The sequence below is a fragment of the Euprymna scolopes genome, chromosome 35 (genome assembly GCF_053919585.1).
Source record: "Euprymna scolopes isolate OS-2025 chromosome 35, ASM5391958v1, whole genome shotgun sequence".
Taxonomy (NCBI): Eukaryota; Metazoa; Mollusca; class Cephalopoda; order Sepiida; family Sepiolidae; genus Euprymna; species Euprymna scolopes.
The window spans coordinates 66,177,258-66,204,474 of NC_136516.1; the positions used below are offsets into that span (position 1 = coordinate 66,177,258).

General features: G+C 33.2%; 4 protein-coding genes across 4 annotated transcripts in view; all 4 read left to right on the plus strand.

Annotated features, from left to right (window-relative positions):
* The window catches only part of LOC145259891 (BAI1-associated protein 3-like), a 2,054,292-nt gene that overhangs the window by 894,845 nt on the left and 1,132,230 nt on the right, over positions 1 to 27,217 (plus strand). The gene's annotated exons all lie outside the window — the stretch shown is intronic.
* Positions 17,583 to 18,878, plus strand: LOC145259646 (uncharacterized). The gene has a single exon (XM_080117303.1). The coding sequence runs from the start codon at positions 17,583 to 17,585 to the stop codon at positions 18,876 to 18,878; it is 1,296 nt and encodes a 431-aa protein (XP_079973429.1).
* LOC145259648 (uncharacterized) lies at positions 19,161 to 19,568 on the plus strand. Its single transcript, XM_080117304.1, has one exon. The coding sequence runs from the start codon at positions 19,161 to 19,163 to the stop codon at positions 19,566 to 19,568; it is 408 nt and encodes a 135-aa protein (XP_079973430.1).
* On the plus strand, positions 19,581 to 19,919 carry LOC145259649 (uncharacterized). Its single transcript, XM_080117305.1, has one exon. The coding sequence runs from the start codon at positions 19,581 to 19,583 to the stop codon at positions 19,917 to 19,919; it is 339 nt and encodes a 112-aa protein (XP_079973431.1).

Consider the following 27,217-nt stretch of genomic DNA (forward strand, 5'->3'; position numbering starts at 1 on the left):
ATATATATGCATATATATGTATATATGCATGTATATGTATATATGTATGTGTATGTATATGTGTATATATGTATGTATATATATGTATGTATATGTATATATGTATGTATATGTATGTGTATGTATATATATGTATATATATACATAAACTATCAATATATATATATATAATTGAGTTATACAGACGTTTCTGCTTTTCCTTCTCGTGAGATGAAATGCGCCAATTTGTATGTAGCTTAATTGCCATATATATTGTAATAACTTACTACCTAGCTCCACTCAAGTACTATTGAAGTAAATACAAACAAGCAATAAATGATAACGTGGGTATATATGTATGTGTGTTATAGTTAGTAGATATTTTAAAGAATAAATGGATATATCACTCTACTCTAAATGGGTAACCTATATGTGTTATCATTTATCAAGTCTATCTCGGTTTGAATCTGCAAAGCATCAAATAAAGAAGAGCAGTCGTGCAAACGGGATTAAAACTGGGAGCAACTGGGAAAGTTGGTTGAATAGTCAAGATGGCTGAACTGTTCTCTTGCTAACTCTTTGACAACCGTGCATAGTTGATGGATTCAATGCGAACACAATTGTGTTACCTCCCTTTTTCTTCATTTTCTTTCTATTTATATTTCAATATGAATCTCTATTTACTTTTTCATTTCTGTGCCTACTTTCATTCTTTTTAATCGCCGCTGCGTATCTTAATTCTACCTAGTTGTCTTGTTCCTAATGTATTCATTATTTTTTCCAAGTTTTCATCATTTGACCCATTGTTTCTTCATTTCTCCTTTTCTATTCTTCCTTAATCTCTCTCCTTCTCTTTTTCTTTTCTTCTTCTTCTTCTTCTTCTTCTTCTTCTCCATTGGATAACATTGTTCTCTCTTATCCTTCATTTCGTATTTTGTCCAACTCTATTCGCACTAATCGTATTATACAAATATCATCGCATCTTTTTTATCTGTTAATTGTATTTCTCATCTTTCTTTGATTCCCTTATTTACTTTATTTTTCTATTTATTCACAACTATATGTCCCTTCTCATCTCCGAATACTTTTCTCTCATCTTCTCCTCTCTTTCACGCCATTCTTCTAATCTCCCTCTCTATGGCCATTAAACAAGTTCAGCCTCTTCCTCTTCATCACTTCCTTTTAATATTTGTTTTCTGAAACCCATTTCAACATTTTGAATATTCTCTTCGCATATATGACTTTAATTCCTTCCACTTCTTTTTCCAGTTATTTTTTCTGCCACTCTTTCATACCTTAAGGAATCAACACCTCAAAAAAGTTTTTTTAATTAAATTCGCAATTCTGAATGAAAATACATAAAGTTTCCCTTTCTCAAATAAATACTTTTTTCAGAAATGATTGAAGCTTGTGATTCCAATTTGCCTCTGGAGGAATGAGATCTAATTTCGGTTGCGATATTTCTCAGGTTTCCTATGAACACTACATCACTCAGGCTGAACAAACGCCAGACGAGTGCAAAATATTATCCTTTTCAAAACTTGCTACAAAGAAAACAATGAGCATTTCCAAATTTAATTTTATCTATTTTATAATTAATTTGGGGCTATTTTTATAGATTTATCTTAATTCAAAATTGAAATCATTTTATAATGAATGAAAGTGGCACTTGCGGGACGAGACATTTGGCTTCAAACATATTTCTAATTTGAAACCCAAACTTAACCAATATCGCCTCAGTTGTTTTGAAGTTGTTTTGGATAGCAGTTTAGCACTCTAAACTGTCATAGCCTGATTAGTTCTCGATGGTGATTTTATTCGGGTTGAATTTATGTTTGAAGATGTGTGATAATGAATAATGTCACTGTTGACTACAGCATTGGAATTTGAATCTTTGGATAATGAAATAGTGACCGCAAGTGTGTAATGCATATACCGTGTTACCTGCTGATGTTTTCATTTTTATCCTAGGTGACTTGGTTTTCGGACAGAGAATGTTTGATCGATGTAAGGAGGCCATTCTCTCACGCATTCCTTTGCCGTTTAGAAGTATTAAATGGGTCACCCTCCTACGTCTGTTCTTAGGGGGCAGATTGGTTTAATGGCATTAGTTTGAGGAGCCTTCTTCAATGAGTCTGACGAAGGCTACTCATGTTCATGTACAAGGTGTTTCCATTCTAAATGAGATGAACTCCGTCATTAACTCCTGGCCATGTGTCACATCACAAATTGCTAGGCATCAATCGCTTTAGTCCTAGCTTTCTAGCTGGGCTAGAAATGATTTAGTCACTCTCAAAAAACATTTGCCGGACAATGCGACTTACTACGGAGACGTTATTTCTCTGAAAAGGCATGTGCTTTATAACCAAAGCTTGTAGCGTTCTTACTCAGGAATGCTGAAGGATCTGATCAAATTTTTTTAATTACTTTCATTCAGTGTTTATTTATGGTTGCTAGATTATTCACATTAAAACTTATCTTCGCATTAAAATGTATTGCGTATTCAAGTATATAGTTGGTCCACTACGAGTTTGATGATTTTTTTTTAATTTAATATTAAAATCGAGTTGGCATCTGTTTAATGGTGATTGAACACAATTAGAATTTACTCTCCAAGTACGTTTGTAAACTGATGCATACTCAGTTTGGTAGCTTATGTATATAGCATAAATGACAAACCAATATATACTACACTATCCTTAAAGAAGATTATAATTCCACGCAGGATGCTATTATGACGAACTTACAGGACATCCAAGAATTGAGCACCCATTCCGAGAAATGAGCACTGAATTATATCGTGCATCAGTAAAAATATTATAGTCAACTGAATTAAACATTGACAGGCAGATATTTTTCTAAATTCAAATATAGAGGTAATATCATCGTTTTAGCTTCAGCCAAACTGATACCAAATCTCCATCAGTAACAGATGCTGTTTTCGTGTGTTTATTTGTAATTTCGTTTAGCAAAGCTGTGTCTACTGCTAACATAATATAATTTTGCCCAACAAAGATAGATTTAATAAGTATCGGCAAACGTTAATCTTGGTTCACATACGCGCGTATTCAGTTTCGTAAACAAGTGCGTGAATAAGAGATATAATCGGACTGACCGCTGGCCATGATTTCTTTTATTGATTGAACCAATTCTACGAGGAAATATATAGCTTTCGTAACAAAAAAAGGTTTTTACAAAGACGCCATTGCGAAAGTAAATCGTATCATAATCGGGATTGTTTACTCTCTAACCGAGTCATAAAGTTTTGTATTTGTTCGACTTTTGTTTGCGAGACAAACACGAAGTATATTAATTTTATTTTTATTTCGGACTATTATTCTCATCTGTTTTATTAGTTGTTGTTTTTTTTTCACAACGTTTCGACCAACTATTCCTCTGGCCTTCGTCAGGTGGTAACCGCGACGGATAGGAACTTCGTATCTCCTAACTGCATTCTCAGCAATCACTGCCATCCGTAGTTGTTGTCATCTCACCACGTTTTGGCCTAGTAAACCTCTGGCACGCTTTGGGTAGGATTGAAACCGCTATCTTCAGACAATGTCCATCTGGAACCGTAGAGATTCAACGTTTCTATCAACGGGCCCCGAAGGGCGAGCAAGATTGGATTCTTTGATCTTATAAATCCACATTTATTTATTATCTGATTTTCCTTAGTCGGGTTCGTACCGATTGGTATATATATTATTCCTTAACTGGAAATTCATTTTTGAGATGAGCATTATATACATTAATTTTATTTTTATTTCCGACTATTATTCTCATCTCTTTTATTTGTTGTTGTTGTTTTTTTTCACGACGTCTCGGCCAACTATTCCTCTGGCATTCATTAGGTGGTTACCGCGACGGATAGGAACTTCGAATATCCTAACTGCATTCTCAGCAATCACTATAAAAATAAAAATAATATATATATATCCATGTTATTGTTGTGATAACACCAATATAAAATAAATACTATCATTGGTTTACTGTTTATATATTTTATTGTTTGCTTTTAACATAAAGTTTTAATTTAAGTTGTTCCATGACAGCAAACAAAAAGATAGGGGTTCATCACGTGAAGAATAGATTATTCTGAACCAAATAAATGAATGTCAATATACGTACATTTAAAAAGAACAAATTATTTCTGGAAACTAGGTTTGTCAGTTTAATTTACTTTTTGATGGGCTTTGTTATCACGAAGACAATTTGTTTCTGTTGACTAAGCAATCAATCTTAGATAGAAGATCTTATTGCCATCGAAAAAGCAAAAACTTATGGTTTCTGGGATGACAGCAATAGAAAAATAGGAAACGAAATGATTTTAGTAATGATTAATTATATAAAAGTATTAACAATCTCTTCATATTTTCAAAGTTTTGTGTTGGTTTTTATAATGGATGGCCGCGTTTGTAGAAAAATGGACGGAAATCAAATGACTCCATTTGAATGGGCCACCTTCTCAGATCGATAGGTTTAAAGAAATGACGGATATCGTATGCCGCATTTATAATTGAAGAAAAAATACATTTGCCAAACCCAAGGCCGTATACTTCATCGATCAGGACAAGCAGCTACAAAATGTGACAATGAAAAAAATTTTGTCAGTTTTATAATAAACCGCAACGTGATGACAACGGATCAATAAATAATAAACCGCAACGTGATGACAACGGATCAATAAATAATAAACCGCGATGTGATGAAAATGGATCAATCAGTCGACATTATGGCATTTACAACAAATTGGAATAGTTGTCTTAATTGGTCATCCTAATTTTAGCAATTTCGTCTTTGGTTGAGAAACTATTTAATTCTACAATTAATATTATACTAATTGTCAGCAACATGGAATAGCTTTCTTCGGTTAATTAGAAACTGATAAAGCAATTATTTTTGTTATTCGGACTAGTGTTCTTATCTTGGATACTATTTTCTCAACTATTCGATCAATTTAAACTCAACCTTCTTGGATGCGTCACGTAGAGTTTAAGATCTGTAAAAAAACATTCAAACTAAACGCTTTATTTAATCCATGCTAGTACATTGTTATGGTTCTTTCAACCATAATATATGCACGACATTGTATTTTTATTTTTTTGTTATTTTAATTTACTTATTCGTTTACTTTTTTATTAATTTGTTTACTTTTTATTTTTTTATTTTTCATATAAAAGGGGTATCTTAATCTAGATCGTTTTCCGGGGATTTTTCAAAGAATTTTTCAAAATTTACCATAGGATCACGTGTAATCTCTTCAGTTTGATAGTCTTCTCTAAATAATGCTATATAGTGTTTTGGGGAAACCTAATTTATCTTTAGAAAAATATGCCATTTTTTCGGTAATGCTTTATATATATTTCAAAGAATTATTAAATTATTTTGTTAGGGATTTTAACGCAGTTGAATATTGTTCCTATATCTGTTTACGAATAAGAATAGAATATAATGAACGAAAGTTATATCACAAAAACATGTTAGGATGATCCATAATTAAAAAAAAATCAAAATTATTAAATTTATGTATCTCTTGTACTGATATATATAGATTTTGATATATATATATTATATATAGATTTTGATATCAAAATTCATTTTTTTTTATTCCTGTTTTGACTAATGTATGACATGTATGATATTGACTATGTCGATACGTTTTTGACTCTGTCGAAATAATGTGGGCGATAATCTTTGCTGTGTTCTTTACTCGAAAACGCTCGATTAAATAGCAAATCCCGTTTAAATTGAATTAAGTCACTAAATAATGCCGATTAGTAGTCATTAGTTTAATTTTATGCACAACCTGTCCTGAAGAATTCAAGATTTGGGATGTCGTTAGAATCAACCGTACGTACGCATCATAATATAAAATACATAACACATCGGTTTTATTCTGATGGGTTCACGAGTTAAGCAGAATTCTCTGCAAGTTATAGATTTTAATGCGATCGAAATGCGAAATCGACGACTACCCATGACTACAAATGCATCGCCAATAATCAATATAGACTTCATTTCTTTCGTTCACTGCATTCCATGTGGAGTGTAATGGATTTATGATAGTAATTCTTACGAGAGGCAGCTGATTCTTCAATTCAAATTGTTTATGGGTGGCAAACAAAGCAACTTTTGTGTATATGAATTGATATGAATTGGATTGAAATGACTGGTTGTAGATCAATTCATTCCGGCCAATCTGCTATCACGTGACCATTAAAGATGCATTTTAAATTAAGGTACATATAGAAATTCCGCGATGAATTAAAGAAAATGAGTTTTAAGTTTATTAATTTTATGCTATCTGTATAATATACCTGTTGTTCCCTCCTTAGTTGGTCCGTACGTTACGTTTTGAAAAAAAAATGCTTTGAAGGACATACGGCTTTAAAAGACCTAATTCGCAAAATTGAACTTTAAAATCCTCAATAAACATGAGAGTAACCTCCCTTTGAACCTCGTTTTCAAATATTAAAATATATTATCATTGTTATAATGATATGAAAAAGGAAATCGTAATAATTTCGACGTGAAACGATTTTTCACCGAAGAAAAAATTCAGCGAATCGTTACGTACAAAAGGGAACATTCGAAAGAAGCAGGGACAAGAAAAAGAACATCGTCTTCCAAGAGGTACTGAACTGAAGGAATAAATTAAAGATTGTCTCTTGTGGTTTTATTGTTTGTGTTATGTAGCACAGTATTATTTTCTAAGTATTTATTCGTACTTATTAATCATATTTGAGTCAGTTTTAAATATTTAAACTACAATAGATATTATTTTCGTAGAAGCGTTAATAAACTCACATGTGTGGCGTGTTATTAGTTTTTCTGCCCCCAACTCTTTTTTGAATTATACAGAAAAATATCAGCTTCATCAAAACATTTGTTGATTAAATATATTTCTCATTTCGTCGAGTTCCCACGAGACTTGATAGTTATATATTTTGTCAGTTTTAGTTTGTATTTCTTGCAGCAATGTACAAATACCTTAGAATATTGTTGGGATGTTAGCCGAGAATTCATCGTTCGAGTTGGCGTTTGAGAGAACATGTGAGCTGGTTTAAAAACTTGAGAAAGATCGTGATTCATTATATTGAGACATTGAACCTGTGCGAAAACCAAGGGATTTCATTCGAATAAAAGTGAATAACAAAAATTGTATAATACTACTTACTTAATAATTAACATTGAAGATTGAATGAGTAATTTAAAAACTTTTTTGTCTTAGTCTTTTTTCCTAAGGAATCGCTGTTCATCAAATCCCAATGGCCACCTGCAGATACGGGTTAAATTTTTTTGTGTGTCATGAAACAAACACTTGGTTGATATCAAAGCTGAAATTGGTTACATAGTGGAATAGTTAAACAGGAATTTATTAACAGTTGTGGTTATACAAAAACAGTGACATACTTTTTGAAATCTCACTCCCCCACTGTTATTAATTTAACTATGTTATATATCAGATTTTCACTAATTACAAAATTTGACACTCTGAAATTTTGAGACCTGATTTGCTTTTTGTAGACGATTTGTTTCATTAAGAACTTGTGGTCTGGCGCAGTACACTGTAGTACCGAATCATGCATTGATTTGTGTAGACCATGTTATATATATATATATATATATATATATATATATATATATATATATATATATATATATATATAGTCATCCACAGGCAACTGTTTTGAAACATCACGACGTGAGATTCCAAATCTGACCGTTTTGTTAGCAATAAAAACCTATTAACATTGCGCTATTACGTTCACTACGAGGTAAAAGAAGTTATAATGCTGATGTATGTTAATATTCGCATTACTGACTGCCTAGAGTACTCAGTATGTTTATAAAGATACTATTATACTACGCGGCACTTAATGATTTCTTCACGAGAGAGTTCAGCGAGTGAAATGCTGTGCTCCATAGATAGCTATGCCGTATCACAGCTCTTCAGTGTTGTTACATATAAACTATGCATTCTAGGTGTACAACATGATGTTCTCGTAAACTATGCTTGCTCACTCTCTTAACTTTTAATTCCAACTGAAACCAAACATCAATGTGTGAAAGTATGATCATCGCCTTTGCTAATATCTCAGAAATAACGTTTTTATATCACGATAAGGTGAATAATATATATTTAAAATTATTAAATTATTAGAGATAATCCTGAAATAATGCGCTGAGACATGTGCACACAAACGAACTTTTATTGGGTTGTTTTCAGATTTAAAAATGTTAACTTCCAAGTAGCTCCGACAATATTACAAACTTCTGGGTCGCTTAGTCTGCAAATAGATAATAATACGAGGGGCGTGCAATAAGTAATGCCCCTGACCCACGTCTAGTTGTCTGATCTAGTTGAAATTTTGCATGTGCAATGATTTATATATCTACGGGTTATGTGGTAAATTACAGCTCTGAACTAATTGCGGTTTCTGTTTTACAGGTGTTTGAACTGAGTCAGGTGTGAAATGGAGCCTGTTGAATGTCGAGCATTTATCCGGTTTTTTGTATTTGAAAGGACGCACACCACAAGAGACTTATGATGAAATGAAAGAAACTTATGGTGATAATGCCCCATCATATGACCTTGTAAAACGCTGGCATCGTGAATTATAACATGGCCGGAAGTCTGTGGAAACAGTTCCCAGACCTGATCGCCCCCCCCTTCTGCCATTGATGAGGCATCTGTCCGTCAAGTTGAGGCTGCCATTTTGGAAGATCGGCGCATTACTATTCGTCAAATAGCCCAAGATATACAAGATCAACAAAGGTACCCTCCTCCTGCAGGACAACGCTCCGATCCACAACTCGCATGTCGCCAGATCAGAAGCACGGGCGTGTAGTTATGAAATCCTCTCCCATCCTCCCTACTCTCCTGACCTTGCACTCTCTGCCTTTCACCTTTTCCCAACTATGAAGTTGTTTTTGAAAGGAAAGCATTTCCCAGATGATGCAGTCTTGATTTCTGAAGTCACGTCGTGATTGGATGACCAACCTGGGGTGTTCTACAAAAACGGTCTCCAGAGCTGCATCAAACGATGGGAGAAATGCATAACTATGGGTTGTTCATATGTAAAGAAAGACTAATAACTGTGCCAAGTTTCGTTGCTCTACTGCTATGGGAAGTGGGTCAGGGGTATTACTTATTGCACACCCCTCGTATTACTACCAATGTGCTCAAATTGACAAACAAAGACAGTTAACTATAATTCATTCACCTTACTAGTATTCTATTATCAGTTCTTGAAATAAATAAAGAAACAAACGTGTCACGACACCGAAAATAAAAGTAATCAATAAATTCAAAGAAAATTGCGTATCCGTGTTTAATCGAATAATCTTCGTCAAGCATATGACGCATGCGTATTAAGTAGTTACGTTTCATCGTCTGCGCCTGCGTCAGTTAATATACACGAATTCCAAAAATAGCTTTTAATTTTAATCCTCTTATTCGGTCAATACAATTTCTTGTTTTCGCCGGAATAATGAAATCCGTGATGAGCTAGTTAAATATATTTTAACTAGACTCCATATTGCGCTATATCATTCAAGTATATTATTTATTAACGCAATATGCCTTTTGTAGATGCTTTAATGAATAGAAAGTATTATCATCCATGTACCGACTTGGATCCTACCAAAAAGTTATACTTATTATATAGTATTTATGTAGTTTATTGCGCATGTACTAAGGAAGCGCTTCGCCTTGTCCAGTCTTAAAATACGCTTCAACATAATATAATTCATGTAGGTTTCGTATTTATTATTACAGAGCCCATTCTATCCTACTATATGCTATATACATATACATATATATATATATGTGCTATAAATATATGTGATATATATATATGCTATATATATATATATGCTATATATATATATGCTATATATATATGCTATATATATATGCTATATATGCATATGCTATATATATATGCTATATATTTATGTATGCTAGAGATATGCTATATATATATATGCTATATACATATATATATATGATATATATATATGCTATATATATATATGATATATATATGATATATATATATGCTATATATATGCTATATATGCTATATATATGCTATATATATACACATATGCTATATATATGCTATATATATGCTATATATATATGCTATATATATGCTATATATATGATATATATATGTTATATATGCTATATATATGCTATATATATATGCTATATATATATGCTATATATGCTATAAATATATATATATATGCTATATATATACCATATATATATGCTATATATATGCTATATATATACATATGCTATATATATATATGCTTTATATATGCTATAAATATTCTACATATATGCTATATATATTCTATTGATATGTTATATATATATTCTAGATACATGCTATATATATGCTATATATGCATATATATATGCTATATATATATGTTATATATATATGTTATATATATGTATATGCTATATATATATGTATATGCTATATATATGCTATATATATATATTCTATATATATAGTATATGCTATATATATATGCTATATATATGCTATATATATATATGTTATATATATATGTATATGCTATATATATGCTATATATATATGTATATGCTATATATATGTGTATGTGCTATATATATATGTGTGTGCTATATACATGCTATATATGTGTGTGCTATATACATGCTATATATGTGTGTGCTATATACATGCTATATATGTGTGTGCTATATACATGCTGTATATGGATATGCTATATACATGCTATATATGCATATGCCATATATATGCTATATATATGTATATGCTATGTATGCATATGCTATGTATATATGCTATATATGTATGCTATATATATAGCATATGCTATATATATATGTATATGCTATATATATATGTATGTGCTATACATATATGCTATATATATAAGTATATGTTATATTTATATAATATATATGCTACATATATATAGCATATACATATGCTATATATATATGCTACATATATATGCTATATATATATGCTATATGTATATGCATATGCAATATATATTCTATATATATATGTATATGCTCTATATATATGTATATGCTATATATATATATGTGTATACTATATATATGTATATGCTATATATATATGTATATGCTATATATGTATGCTATATATATGCTATATATATGCTATATATATATGTATATGCTATATATATTCTATATATATATGAGTATGCTATATATGTATATGCTATATATATGCTATATGTATATATATATATGTATATGCTATATGCGGATATATATATATATATATATATATATATATGCTTTTAAAAGAAACTGCCATCGAAAATAATAAATTATTACCTGTTGATTATTTTTCTGATATAGAGTGCATGCATAGAAGTTTTTAATATCTCTGAATTATTATTTCGCTTAAAGATTTTAAGTTACTGTTCTCATTCGGCTAAAATATCCGCCCGCCATATTTGTCCGCATTTTTGGATCATATTATTGTTTTTTCAAAACCTTTGAGTAAATCAAACTTTTATCCGCTTTTACTTTACTAATAATAGCGTGTTTGATATCGATGTCAGCTAAATCTATTGATTTATATTCATAATCTTTTAATCTACTTATTAAGTATATGTTTTTCATTTATTCATTTCAACATATCGTGCAATATGAATATATACTTACGTTATTAGCATTGGAAGCCACCTCAAAACAGAAACAAAACCTTCGTCGACTTTTTAGTTTATCGTCTTAACAAATACATTTTATAGACCAGGATTACCCAAAGAGGGTTCCACGGAGCCTTGGCGCGTCGTGAATGAGACCGTAAGGCTCCAGAAACCTTTTTTAAAGAGGACCAAAGGCTTTATATAGAAAATTCAAATGGTTGCAGACATTTAAGTATTAACTATTGTTACTAGAAAGAGATTTTACTACAGGTATAAAAAGTTTCACGGTGGTTTATAAAAATATAAATAAAAAATAAATTAACAGAAAATGCAATAATTTAATTAATTAAAAATAAACTAAGATGGTGTAAACACGAAAATATAGTAAAATATCGAATAGGAACAACTAATGAACAAGTATAAGTTAAAATTTGAAATTAATGTTTTTATATTTAATTTAGAAATTATCTTGTTGGTGCTCTGTACAAAACTTTTACCATGCTCAGGGACTTCATGGTGTCCTGAAGTGTGGGAAACTGTGGTATAGACAGTATTAAAACATTTATATAAGACTTTAAGATCATCTGAACTCACTAAAAATATTGCTAATATGGTAGGAAATTATGACAAACGAAAATTATTTAAATTCGTTTTTATTTTTATTTATTTCATTTAAAATACATGCATTCATTTTTATTTAAAATATATTCATTTAATTTTATATAATATATGTATTTATTTCGAAAATTCATTTTTATTCGAATTATATACACTTATTTTCATCTCACCTATATAAATTTCTTTTTTCTGTTTGAAATTTTAATTTAGGGGCGAATTATCTTTTTGAATATACCAGCGCTAAAATGTAGATTCGGAAATAAGAACGTAGTTTAAAAAGCCATAATAACGTTTTGTTTCTATGATAATTAGCATAACATTAAACAAAGCCGTGCTACACTAGTAACGATGCTTACAGATAGAATACCGAACTTCAAAATCCTATTTATAATAGACATAGTTATCTTCATTGAGAAGAAATTATTTAAATTCCTTAGAACGATAAAAGTTTTTAATTGCTTGAATATTATATTTGCCAAAATTGTTTGATGAAATTTTGACTAACAAAAACATTTTCTTTAAACTCCTAATAATGAATATATTATGTTATTTCATCACGTTGTATTTTTATCTAGTAACAAAATCCTTTATTGCTTTAGAGTTGCTATATTAGATGTAAGTTTGATGAAAGTATATATATTCGCAAAAAATCTTTAAAATACAACTTTGGTTTCAGCTGTACTCATTCGAAACTTAAACTTAAGAAAATACGGTAGTAGATCTATCAAAATAAAGTGGAGCAATGTTCTAAGCCAATTATAGATATATGATGTCCGCATCTGAACTCTTATAATTCTGAACCAATTAGTATTGTTTCGAAATTTTTAAAGATCAGTATTGATAATTTGCATCGATTGAATTACTCGTATTACTGTTCTCATCTCGGATATCTCATAACGTTTCAGTCGATGTAACTTACATCTTTACAAGAGGCTGTGGCGTAACATATATTGGTTCTAAGTATAATCAAGTCGAAGTGACAGTATATTTCAGGTTAAAGGGCAACGAGTATATTAAGAATAAAATAACGAAATATTTCAGTTTTTACTTGCTCGTGATTGACGGAACAAGAGCATTCTACCCCTGTAGATTAAACTTATATACAGTCGTTACTTCGGTTGAGACGTTAGAAGAATAAAATCCAAAATAGAAAGAGTATTATAAATAATCAAAGTAATACATAATATTTACTGTTTCCAATTTGTGTCATCTTTTCTAGTCTATTTTTGTGATCACATTCCCAAAAAGAAACACTTATTCTTAAGTTCGAAGTTCTCTTGACATTTCTAGAACTACAATTCCCGCGTTAGTTGATTTGCAATTAAAAACACAAAAAGAATTTTGCGGCTTACTTTATTAAATGTCTTGTCAACAATATGCTGACTGCTTTCAACAAGATGCACTACCTACTTTCACGTGTGGATCTGTTTTCTGAAAACCTTTGTTCAATGAGTTACGAGCTGGGGAAGAGATTCCATCAGGATCTAAAAAAGATAAAATCCGGATATTAGGACGAAGTCATGATATCTGACTATTGTTGGAATCTAAGCTGAGTAGTTAAAAACAACGGAAGTTCAAGCTTTGAAGCTTGAAAAACAGTGAAGCAACGTGTATTTATCTTTATTATTTCTCACCATTCAGTTTTTAATATGTTTTAGACAAAACGTTTTTCTCTTACAATTTAGTATATGCGCTGCCACAAAAAATGTAATCGATTTTCTCACAAAATCTGATTTTTTTTCAAATTAACTTAGCACTAAAAACCTGACCTGATGCAGAAAACAGATGCAATTTCCTGATGCAGCAGTGCAAACATACCCTAAATCAGTTGTAGAAATGTAGACAACATTCAAAAGTAAAAAATGTTTTTATGCTATGATGAGTATTAAATAAAATAATCCAACCATCATTCAGTTCACTTGTGAAAAAATCTAACACTTAATGTTAGTGACATTTCCTTATTTAACCACTTCTAAAACAGCACTGGTATAGATTACTCGATGGTGGCATTACTTTGAAGATTTGTAGCTAAACGCATCCACGTTTTGACCATATACAAATCTAAGTTTTCGTTGTACTGCTATTGCATCCTTATCGTAACTTTGTCACGGGTACGTTTGCCAACGCTACGTATTTAAAGTTAGATATGTGTACATGTGTATATAAAGTTTTGTGGAATCAACTCGCAAACTGATTAACCAAGTATTATGAAATTTGAAATACAACTGCATGACGTAAGGGTGGGTAATATGAGATACAGTTTATTTTAGTTTATGCAACAGATAACGTAGATGACGTTGGAAGCTCGTCGGTTAAACTTAGGTGTCTCTCATTTTGATTAATTTTTTTTTTTTACTTTCTGATTCTAAACCAAACATAGTTCCACTTGGAATGTAAAGCACTACTATTTGGGATCGTTTCGAGTAGGGGACTGTGGGGAGTTTGAGCAATAAAATCTCTGTTCACATTATATAAAACTTCAGCAGGTTACTACAGTCGAGGAAGCAGGAAACGGGAGAATTCTAAATCTATCAGTCCTAGAGGAGAAAATATGAATTCAGCAGCGCACATTCAATTACAATACTTGTAAAAAAGCACATTAATGCAAGATTGCGGTATTGGACATGAAGTAATATATCTAGAAGTTTCATGTTTCTTTAATATTTTAAACGGATTTTAGGGCACTAAAATAAGTCGAAAATTCAGATATGTTCGCGAAAGTTGATCTATAAATATAAGATTGAAATCAGCAAAATTCTCTTGATTATTATTTCTTTTTTAAAGCAATTTACTAAAATCAAAATTATTTATTTTGAACTAAACCTGAAATAAAGATTATCAGCGTAAAGTTTTATCTTGTATCCCATCTTCATAAAGTGACATAAAAGTGATGCAAACATATTCTGTTCGTTGAATATTATTTTTAACGAGCAGAATAACCGAAAGTTTATTTTATGTGAGTATAGTTTTTTTTTGTTCGACTGACCTCTTAAAGTTTATACAATCATGATGTAATATAAATCATGAAAGTAAAATCTCTTAGACATACGAGTTCAATGAAGAAAATTTTTATTTAAAATCACACTATCAATTAAGATATCAAGCGAATAGAAAAGAATAATGAAAAAAGAAAAACTTACTCCGTCTTTAATGAGGTAATTTGACAATGAAACAAATCATCTGTTTTTCAGTAATCTTCCCCCATCTACTAAATAGGAATTTTAAGTCGCCTACCTGCAAGAAATTTGTAGATTCATCACTTAGATGTTTTTGTCTGTGAATTAAGTCGAACATACCCTTTCACTTATAAATAAAATATATATACATATTTATATATCTATATATATATAAAAGTGAACGTGTCTCTGTGTGTATCTGTGTGTGTCTGTGTGTGTACATTTCCCTATGCAATAGCTCTCTCAATTTTAAGTCTTTTAAGTCTACAGACTCTAAATTTGATATACAGGGTACTGAGATTTAGAAAAAATCTTTGTAATCAGTTTTCGGCCAGAAATTTATCTATTAAGGCGTCAAAGTTCAACGATTTGACCGTTGATAACTTTACCAAACTCCTCCGCCAATTTTGAGTCTAAACACTTGAAATTTTAGATATAGGTTCCTTGGACATGGACCTAACTTAATAATTTGATTTGAGCCCAACTCAATAAATGTTAAGCGGTCATAATAGGAACCAAAGTTTTAAACAATGACCTTTGCGGTCTCTACCAAATTACTCAGACAATTTCTAATCAAAACATTTGAAATTTTTACATAAAGTGTATTCAGAGATAGGTAACAGCAAAGACGTCAAGCTTTTCCCCCGTTCTTTTCTCTCCTTTGCGGTACGGGTTCGAGCCTGCCTTCCTACTGCCACTTTTTTTTTTTTTGCTCAACTTACACCTCCAAACACCCGAGCAACTGCTTATTATTATACTTTTTGCGTTAATTTAGTGGCGCTCATTTCTCTAGTTCCTTTTTTTAAATAATTCCTGAGACTTCGCAAAAATGGCTTTGGTAATTGTAGAGTAAAGAAAGCATTAAAATCCAGATATTATTGCCAGTTTAATTTTGCACTATCAAATATATAATTTATAACATTTTTGTACTACACATAATGTTCCCCGAAACTGTTAAAACTTCGCGTCTCTCTCTCTCTCTCTCTCTCTCTCTCTCTCTCTCTATATATATATATATATATATATATATATATATATATATATATATATATATATATATATGTGTATGTATATATATGTGTGTGTATGTGTGTGTATATATGTATACATGTGTGTGTATATACGTATATATATGTGTGTGTATATATGTATATATATTTGTGTGTATATGTATATATATGTATATATATGCATATATATGTACATATATATGTATATATATATATGTATCAAAAGTACTACCCCTCCTCAAATAGGGTGGACGCACATCACTGGTCCCTACTCATCCCTAAATCTCTCACATGTTGGCTCCAAGCGCCATATCCCGGTAACCGCTCCAGGACAAGGACAGTCTGATATAAAACCTACGACCCAAGGACCTCGCTGTCACCGTCCCACTTTACTGGGCCATGACAGATGAACCACGGGTGTAATGGGTGGGACCAGTACCGTGCAAGCTGCATATCACCATAAAATTCCACTGCACAGGCTTGAAGGACATGTCCAAGTTCACTTGCTAACAACTCTACCAAGTCCTGTAGCGATGGGAAGGGGTGAAAACGGCAGGTGGAAGATGATCACTGGAAGCCGCAGTCCCGATTCCTGCATACAGGCGATTCAGGATATTGGTCGCCTGATGTTGAACCTGGAGATGACAGCATCACTCGGCAGCACCCTGAATGACCAAGCAGCCTTATCTAGGAACAGCATTGCTTGCTCCACAAGGAGAGGGGCCTAGAAAAGGTGGCCTAAACAAAAAGCTCATTTCCGTCAACCCCAGTTGGTTAGCCGCGGTCAACGGGCATCTCCTAATGAGGTCGAAACTCAACAAGAAATGAAAGGTATGCACCCACCTGTAAGGGTGCAAAAGTACTGAAACTTGCATGCTGGAATATCAGAACCATGCATGACAAAGACGACAGCAACAGGTCAGAGCGTCGCTCTGCTCTAATTGCACTTGAACTGTCCAGACTGGATATAGATATCGCTGCCCTTAGCGAGGTTCGCTTTTCGGGGGAAGGCAGCCTTCAGGAACACGGCGCTGGATACACACTCTTCTGATCAGGGAGGACTGCAACAGAGGGGAATCATTCAGGCGTTGGCTTCATGATCAAAACATCCATCGCTTCCATACTAGAAAGCCTGCCAACTGGTCATTCTGACCGCATTATGTCTTTGCGCCTCCCACTAAAGAACAAGGAATATGCCACGATTCTCAATGCGTATGCCCCAACTCTTCAAGCTAAATCTGAAGAAAAGGACAGATTCTACTCAGAGCTCCGCCATGTCCTGCGGCGCACTCCTCAAGCGGACAAGATGATTATCCTTGGCGACTTCAACGCCAGAGGGGGCCAAGACGCAGATGCCTGGAGGGGTGGTCTTGGCAGGCATGGCGTCGGAAACTGCAACGACAATGGGCACTTACTGCTGGAGATTTGCATGGAGCTGCAACTTGCCATTTCCAACACCATCTTCCAGCAAAAGGACAAGTTAAAGACAACCTGGATGCATCCTCGGTCCAGACATTGGCACCTCATAGACTATATTCTAGTTCGCCAAAGAGATCTCAGAGACGTCTTACATACCCGAGTGATGCCCAGCGCAGAATGCCATACTGATCACCGCCTAGTGCGTTGCAGAATCCTAATACGCCCTAAACCCATAACAAGGAAGGGAGGACCACCCAGAAAAAAGTACAACCATAGCAGGCTACAATCAGACGAGGTAAAAGCCGTCTTCCAAGCAAGCTTGCAAAATAAATTTGAAAACGACAGTAGCCAAATAGACCCCTCACATGGACTACTCTGGAGTCAACTGAAAACAGCCATCCTGCAGACATCTGAAGAGGTCCTGGGATTCTCTACCAAAAAGAACCGGGACTGGTTTGATGAGAACAACATTGAAATAAATAACCTATTAACGGAAAAGAGAGCGGCCCATCGGACCCACCTGGCTCGACCATCCTGCCCATTAAGGAGAGCAGCCTTCCGTCATAGCTGCCGCATCCTCCAGCAAAAGCTCAGAGGTATACAAAACGAGTGGTGGTCCAACCTCGCAATAAAAACTCAACAGTGCGCAGACACTGGTGACTATAAGGGCTTCTATGAAGCCCTCAAGTCAGTGTATGGCCCCACACACCGTGTCCAGAGTACTCTGCGCAGTGCAGATGGTCAGGTACTCCTCACGAACGTAACATTCATCCTGAGTCGTTGGTCAGAGTATTTTCAGACCCTGTTCGGAATCGACCGTACCATTCATGACTCAGCAATACTCCGTATTCCTCAGTTGCCAACTAAATTGGGATTGGATGAACCTCCTTCCATGGAGGAACTCACTGAGGTCATTAGACATTTGAGGTGCGGCAAGGCCCCAGGAATTGATGGGATCCCTCCAGAGATCTGAAAATATGGAGGTCCCGAACTGCACATCAAGCTCCATAAACTCCTTGCCTGTTGTTGGGAGCAAGGAAAACTCCCACGGGACCTCCGCGACTCAGTCATCATTGCCTTATACAAAAACAAGGGGAAAAGATCGGCCTGCTCAAACTACCGGGGAATCACCCTGCTCTCTATCGTAGGTAAAATCCTTGCCCGTGTGCTCTTGCACAGACTGATACCTGCTATCGTGGAAGACCATCTCCCAGAGACCCAGTGTGGCTTCAGAGAAAACAGGGGCACAACAGACATGGTTTTCGTCCTCAGGCAACTCCAAGAGAAATGTCGAGAGCAGAACAGGGGACTTTATATTACGTTTGTTGACTTGACCAAGGCATTCGATACAGTGAGCAGAGAAGGGCTTTGGCTGATTATGGAGCGCCTCGGCTGCCCCCCAAAACTCCTCCACATGATTATTCAGCTGCATGAGAATCAGAGCGGCCAAATCAGAGTGAACAACAACCTATCAGAACCCTTCCTCATCAACAACGGCGTGAAACAGGGATGCGTCTTAGCACCGACTCTGTTCTGCATCTTCTTCAGCATGATGCTTAAACATGCAACCGAAGACCTTGACGACAACGACAATGCGATCTATATCCGATATCGCCTTGGCGGCAGCTTGTTCAACCTCAGAAGGCTGCAAGCCCACACATAGACTTTTGAGCATATGATTCGAGACCTTCTCTTTGCCGATGATGCAGCCCTTGTTGCCCATACCGAAAGAGCCTTGCAGCATCTCACATCCTGCTTCGCAAAGGCTGCCCAGCTCTTTGGACTCGAGGTCAGCATGAAAAAGACAGAGGTCCTCCACCAGCCCGCTCCTCAGGAAGAGTACAACCCTCCCCACATCACCATAGGTGAAACTGAGCTAAAGACAGTACACCAGTTCACCTACCTGGGATGCACTATCACCTCAGATGCAAAGCTCGACAAGGAAATCGATAACCGACTAGCCAAGGCAAACAGTGCTTTTTGGCACACTATACAACAGAGTCTGGCGGAATAAACACCTGTGTCTACAGGGCCGTAGTACTGCCAACCCTTCTTTACGGCTCTGAGACATGGGTAACCTACTTCCATCACATACGACTCCTCGTGCGTTTCCATCAGCGCTGTCCCCGCACCATCCTCAATGTACTCTGGTATGACTACGTCACCAATGTTTAGGTCATCCAGCAGGCGAGGACCACCAGCATCGAGGCTATGTTGCTAAAGTAACAACTGCGCTGGGCGGGGCACGTCTCCAGAATGGAGGATCACCGACTGCCCAAGATAACTCTTTACGGCGAACTATCCACCGGCTCCCGTGTTAGAGGAGCTCCGAAGAAACGTTACAAGGACTCTCTGAAAAAGTCACTTGAAACCTGCCACATTGACCAACGCAATTGGTCTACTCTTGCTGCAGACCGTGTCACCTGGCGACGCACAGTTCACCAGGCCGTCACCTCCTTTGAATTCTCTCACATAGAGATCCTGCGCGAAAGGCGCTACAAGAGGAAGATTCAGGAAGTCTCAGCAACCGCAACTGATGGAACTTTTGAATGCAGCCGCTGTGGCCGAGCCTGCTTGTCTCCCATTGGACTCATCATCCACAAACTTGCCTGCAGTTGACGTGGACAACCATCTTCAAAGAATCTTCGTTCGCGAAGTAAAGCTATTGATTGATATATGTATGTATATATATGTATATATATGTATGTATATATATGTATATATATGCGTATATATATATATGTATATATGCGTATATATATGTATATATGTGTATATATATGTATGTATATATGTATGTATATATATATGTATATATGCGTATATATATGTATATATATGTATGTATGTATATATGTATGCATGTATATATGTATGTATATATATGTATATATGTATATATAGGTATGTATGTATATATGCATATGTATATGTATGTAGGTATATGTATATATGCATATGCATACTCTTTTTCTGGGTCAACGGCCAACTAGCACCGTGTATATCTGTGTGTATATGTGTATTGGGGTAGAGAGGGCTCCCGTAAGCCGTGGTGAAGGCAAACTTTCTAGGCGAAGCAAATATCTGATTTAAAAAACCATAAAGCGGAAGACCAGTACCCGCATTAAGCTGGTCTGCAGTGTAATTTGTTGCTGGCTATCTTGCTCTTGCTTGTTGCTGGATCTCATCATTTTGAACCGAGAGAGAGACTTAGCTGTCGTACAAAGCTAAGACTCTGTAGCATCATATTTGTGTAGATACTCCCTCAGACATTTGGGCTCATGGATTTTAAATGTCTGAGGAAGTGGCACACGTCTGACAAGACGTTGCAATCATCATCATATGCATATGTATATGTATGTATATGTATATATGTATATGTATATATATGTAGATGTATATATTATGTAGCTGTATATGTGTATATATATATATATGTAGATGTATTTATGTATGTATATATATGTAGATGTATATATGTATGTATATATGTGTATATACATGTATATATACGCATATACATATATATACACATATATACATATATACACATATATATACATATATACACATATATATACATATATAAACATATATATACATATATATACATATATATAGCTACATATATATACATATATAACTACATATATATGCATATACATATGTATACATATATATGTATACATAAGTATAGTATATATTAGTATAGGCATGGAAGATAGCTATAATCACAATTACTCAGCGGTTTCTGTCCGATCACTAAAGTTAAGCTTCTATATAAATTTATGTAGTAACGTAGCTAATTGTGTGAAAAAAAAATTCTCATTTCTGTTAGGAGTGTCCTCGAGTAACTTTGCAAAACTTGTAGGAGCGGCCGAACATTTATGGCGCTGTCTCGCGTATGTAAATTAGTGACTACGTTCAAATTATTGTTAGAAGCCAGTAACATTTAGCTTCAGTTTTTGCAAATCATTTCGTTGCATCGGCGAATTAAAAATTCTGCATCAATTAATTTTTCTTATGCTAACGTTTTTTAGAATCAGCGTGGTAAAATGTTCTTTTTTTACTTTTGTTTAGCTCAAAGAAAGGATATTGCCAATGAAGTGTAAAGGGGCTGCTATGGCAGTGCCCAGATTTATAGGGGACAATCTGGATGAGAAAATTAACGTCACAGGATAAATTTGTATTATGCTAAACACTAAAAATGTGATGACTAGTTTCATATGCAATATGATAGATGATAGGTTGTTGGGTCTTGATGATAATTTTGTGTATCTTTAATTTTTAAAGACTAAGTTTCGCGATGATATCACGGAATGTATAATTATTAACATCTTTCCTGGCATAGTGTGAAAACGTTCTCTCGGGCCTAACTTATTTAATGCGTCCGTTTCACAGTTACCCTTTGAAATTCCCCTTTTTTATTCAGGTTTTTGTTCATTTGTATCTCCACCTGGTGATGATTTGACGAAGTATCGAGAATGTTCGTGATAAATGAGGGAGACGTGAATTTAAAATGGAAAGTAAGACACACGGTTTAAATATAATTGTATTTCTTTTTGTTGTTTTCACATGTGAAGTATCCATTTTTTTTATTTAAATTAGTGTCTCGTAATAAGGATAGAAATACAGATCGTGTTTTCATTTTGTTTTCGTAGTCATTTCAATCATAAATTAGTGTGTAGGCTGTTTTAAATTGCAGAGGTGTTTTATTCTGGTATCCAGAAGGAGTTACCAAGATAATCCAAAAAACAAACTTAAAGTATATTATACATATTAAAGACTTAATATTTATAAAGTAATCCTAACCCGTAATCCTTACGACGTAAGCTCTATGATTTACTTGTAGTTTCATTACATACTTTGCAAGCACAATCCGATTCCGCATTTTGCTTATTCCTACCCTCTGAGGAGAAGGAAAGTATTTCTTTCGAAACTCCGTGGATTAATGACAATCCACTTAATTTGTGTTTTCTTTTTGAAAATTAAATGTTTTTAACTCTTCTTAAAGTGTTTATAACATGTTTTTTAATTATTTGTTCTTCGGAGTCAACGGCCAACTAGCACCATGTGTGTTTGTGTATATGTATGTGTGTTGGGGTGGAGAGGGCTCTCGTAAGCCGTGGTGAAGGAAACGTTTCTAGGAGAAGCAAATCTCTGATTTAAAAAACCATAAAGCGGGAGACCAGTACCCGCATTAAGCTGGTCTACAGTTTAACTTGTTGCTGGCTACCTTGCTCTTGCTTGTTGCTGGATCTCAACATTTTGAACCGAGAAAGAGATGTAGCTGTCGTACAAAGATAAGACTCTGTAACATCATCTTTGTATAGATACTCCCTCAGGACTCTGTCTAAAAAATGTCCCTGTGGCGATGGAAATGTTGTGACGCATGGAGGCTTGAAATACTGGAAGCATGTAATAATTGATCTCAATTACTGTATTCAGTGTCATGCCTACTTGAGCGTGTGAATTCACCGGTAGGACTTAAAAAAAAGTCATTTTTGGGCTCATGGACTTCAAATGTCTGAGGGAGTGACACTCGTCTGACAAGACGTTGCAATCATCATCATATATATTTAGATGTATATATGTATGTATATATATGTATATATATGTGGATGTATGTATATATATGTGGATGTATATATATATATGTAGATGTATATATGTATATATATGTAGATGTATATATGTATATATATGTAGATGTATATATGTATATATATGTAGATGCATATATGTATATATATGTAGATGTATATATGTCTATATATATGTAGATGTATATATGTATATATATGTAGATGTATATATGTCTATATATATATGTAGATGTATATATGTATATATATGTAGATGTATATCTGTATATATATGTAGATGTATATATGTATATATATGTAGATGTATATATGTATATATATGTAGATGTATATATGTATATATATATGTAGATGTATATATGTATATATATGTAGATGTATATATGTATATATATGTAGATATATATGTATATATATGTAGATATATATACACTTGTGCCCGATATTATTCATACCCCTCGGATCTTTGAGATTTCTATAAGATTATTGCTCAAACCAGAAGGTAGACAATATTAAAGGGATTTCAAACAATAAATCAAGCATAAGCATTTAATTTAAACTCAACAAATGAATAAATTATGCAAGTTTGAAACATTATACAAAGAAAAACAATAATGGCACTAGTTCAAAATTATTCATACCTCTCTTACTAATAGTCAATAGCATGCCCTTTATTCTTAATAACTGCCTGTAACCGTTTTGGATATTTATCAACAAAGTTTTTACAAGCATCAACACTGATTTTTGACCATTCTTCAATGCAGTAGTTCTCCAAATCCCTCAAATTTCTAGGTTTCCACTTTTTAACCTCAGTTTTCAATATGTGCCAGAGGTTTTCGATAGGGTTCAGGTCAGGACTCTGGCTAGGCCATTCCAAAACATTAATGTGATTATCCTCAAACCATTTCTTGACTATTTTGGCAGTATGTTTTGGATCATTATCCTGTTGAAGGACCCAGTTTGGTCCTAAATGGAGCTTCTCCGCATCCTGTCTAATGTTTTTCTGGAGTATCTCCAAATATTGCTCCTTCTTCATGGTTCCATCTATCTTGACCAAACTACCTGGACCACTAGCCGAAAAGGAGCCCCAAAACATTAGGCTACCACCACCATGTTTCACCGTGGGTATGGTGTTCTTTGGGTTGTAAGCTTCTCCTTTCTTCCTCCAAACGTAAGAAGCATCCATATGGCCAAACAATTCAATTTTTGTTTCGTCAGTCCACAAAATACTTGAGAAAACGGACTCTGGAGAATTCACATGGTTCCTAGTAAACTTTAGACGTGCTGCAAGGTGTTTTCCGGTGTGCAATGGAGTCCTTCTTGGTCTTCTTCCTTTCAGACCATTTTCATGCAGAGTCCTTTGCAATGTTTGCCTTGATATTTTTATGCCAGAAGACTCCAGATTTTCTAAAATGTCCTTAGTAGTGGTGGTTGGATTTGCATTAACACTTTTTACAATATTCCTGGTGGCTCTAGCAGACAGTTTCCTTTTCCTTCCTCTACCAATCAAGTTGTTTGTTGTGTGGTGGCTCTGGAATTTTTGGATGATGCTCTGTACTGTTGCTGTAGGGACCTCAAATTTCTTGGAAATTGACTTTTAACCTAAACCATCCTTATGTGAATTCGCAATTTTAGTCCTAAGATCATTACTAAGCTCTTTTTTCTTCCCCATTCTAATAATTTTTATTCTTTTATTGGTTTTCAGTTGATATCATTTTAATTTCTGAAAAATGCAAAAAAACGAAATGAAATTAATCAAAGGTTGTATAAAAGCATTCAAAATAAGAATCAAACAGGAAACAAACAGTCAGAAACTCGATTAATACTGAAAAAATAAGGGGGTATGATTATTTTTGAACATTGCAGATTTTATAAATAGCTGTATATTTCTTTTATTACAAGTATCCCGAGATTTTAAAATGACGAAAATGATCAGAAGAGGTTTATTAAGAATATGTATCAATATGGACGTAAACAATAAATTCTAACAAAGTTACACCTAATAAACTCAATTTTCAAGGGGGGGGGGGGTATGAATAATATCGGGCACAACTGTATGTATATATATGTAGATATATATATGTATATATATGTAGATATATATATGTATATATATGTAGATATATATATGTATATATATGTAGATATATATATGTATATATATGTAGATGTATATATACATGTATATATATATGTAGATGTATGTAGATGTATATATATGTAGATGTATATATATATGTATATATATGTAGATGTATATATATGTAGATATATATATATATGTAGATGTATATATGTATATATGTATATATATGTAGATGTATATATGTATGTATAGATATGTAGATGTATATATATGTATAGATATGTAGATGTATATATATATGTATAGATATGTAGATGTATATATATGTATATATATGTATATATATGTAGATGTATATATATGTATATATATGTAGATGTATATATATATATGTATATATATGTAGATGTATATATATATGTATATATATGTAGATGTATATATATATGTATATATATGTAGATGTATATATATGTATATATATGTAGATGTATATATATGTATATATATGTAGATGTATATATATGTATATATATGTAGATGTATATATATATGTATATATATGTAGATGTATATATATATGTATATATATGTAGATGTATATATATGTATATATATGTAGATGTATATATATGTATATATATGTAGATGTATATATATGTATATATATGTAGATGTATATATATGTATATATATGTAGATGTATATATATGTATATATATGTAGATGTATATATATGTATATATATGTAGATGTATATATATATGTATATATATGTAGATGTATATATGTATTTATATATATATGTAGATGTATAAATGTATTTATATATATATATATGTAGATGTATATATGTATTTATATATATATGTAGATGTATATATGTATTTATATATATATGTAGATGTATATATGTTACATGATAAGGGCTGTCCCCTTTTCATGTAAGTATAAAAATAGAGAGATTAGTTAAAATGAAAATAAAATGAGAGAAAGCAGAAATCGAACCCTGGATATAAGTTTTAAAGAACAATAGGTTTAAATGGAATACCCAATAAATTGATAATTCTGATGAAATATATAATAAATAAACTATTCATTGTTAAAAGAATGTGGATAATAAAATATGGGTTAAATGAATTAGATATGTAGGTTGAATTCCTTTGTGAAAACAACAAAGAAAAAATAGGTTAATAGGAAATCAGAATGTTCGGAAACGTGCAGGTCGCGCATGTTGATGGCACATGAATTGTGGTCACGTTGGCCGGACATGCATGGATTTCTCGATATAGGAAGTGAGAGTTAGTTAATTAGAGAGAGAGAGAGTGAAGTCAGAAGAAGGGAGGCAGAGAGTCAGAGTCAGACGATATTCTGGGTCCAGACATGGGAATTCGAACGTCTAGAAGCGAGACGGTCACTTTGAAACTTAATATGTGAAGCTTTGAATTCCTGAATGCAAAGCCACCTACCGGTCAGTGGAAGAATAAATGTTCATCATGTTTTTATAACTGCCGTCTCCTGTGTCCATCATTACATGAAAAAGGTATTGTCTATTTATGTGTACAAACTATTTGACATTCATCATCTAAAAAATATATGTGTTAGAAAGTATATGTGTCT

What these genes read in the sequence shown, in the direction of transcription:
- LOC145259646 (XM_080117303.1), top strand. Translation starts at nt 17,583, where the DNA reads ATGATCAAAACATCCATCGCTTCCATACTAGAAAGCCTGCCAACTGGT.
- LOC145259648 (XM_080117304.1), top strand. Translation starts at nt 19,161, where the DNA reads ATGGTTTTCGTCCTCAGGCAACTCCAAGAGAAATGTCGAGAGCAGAAC.
- LOC145259649 (XM_080117305.1), top strand. Translation starts at nt 19,581, where the DNA reads ATGATTCGAGACCTTCTCTTTGCCGATGATGCAGCCCTTGTTGCCCAT.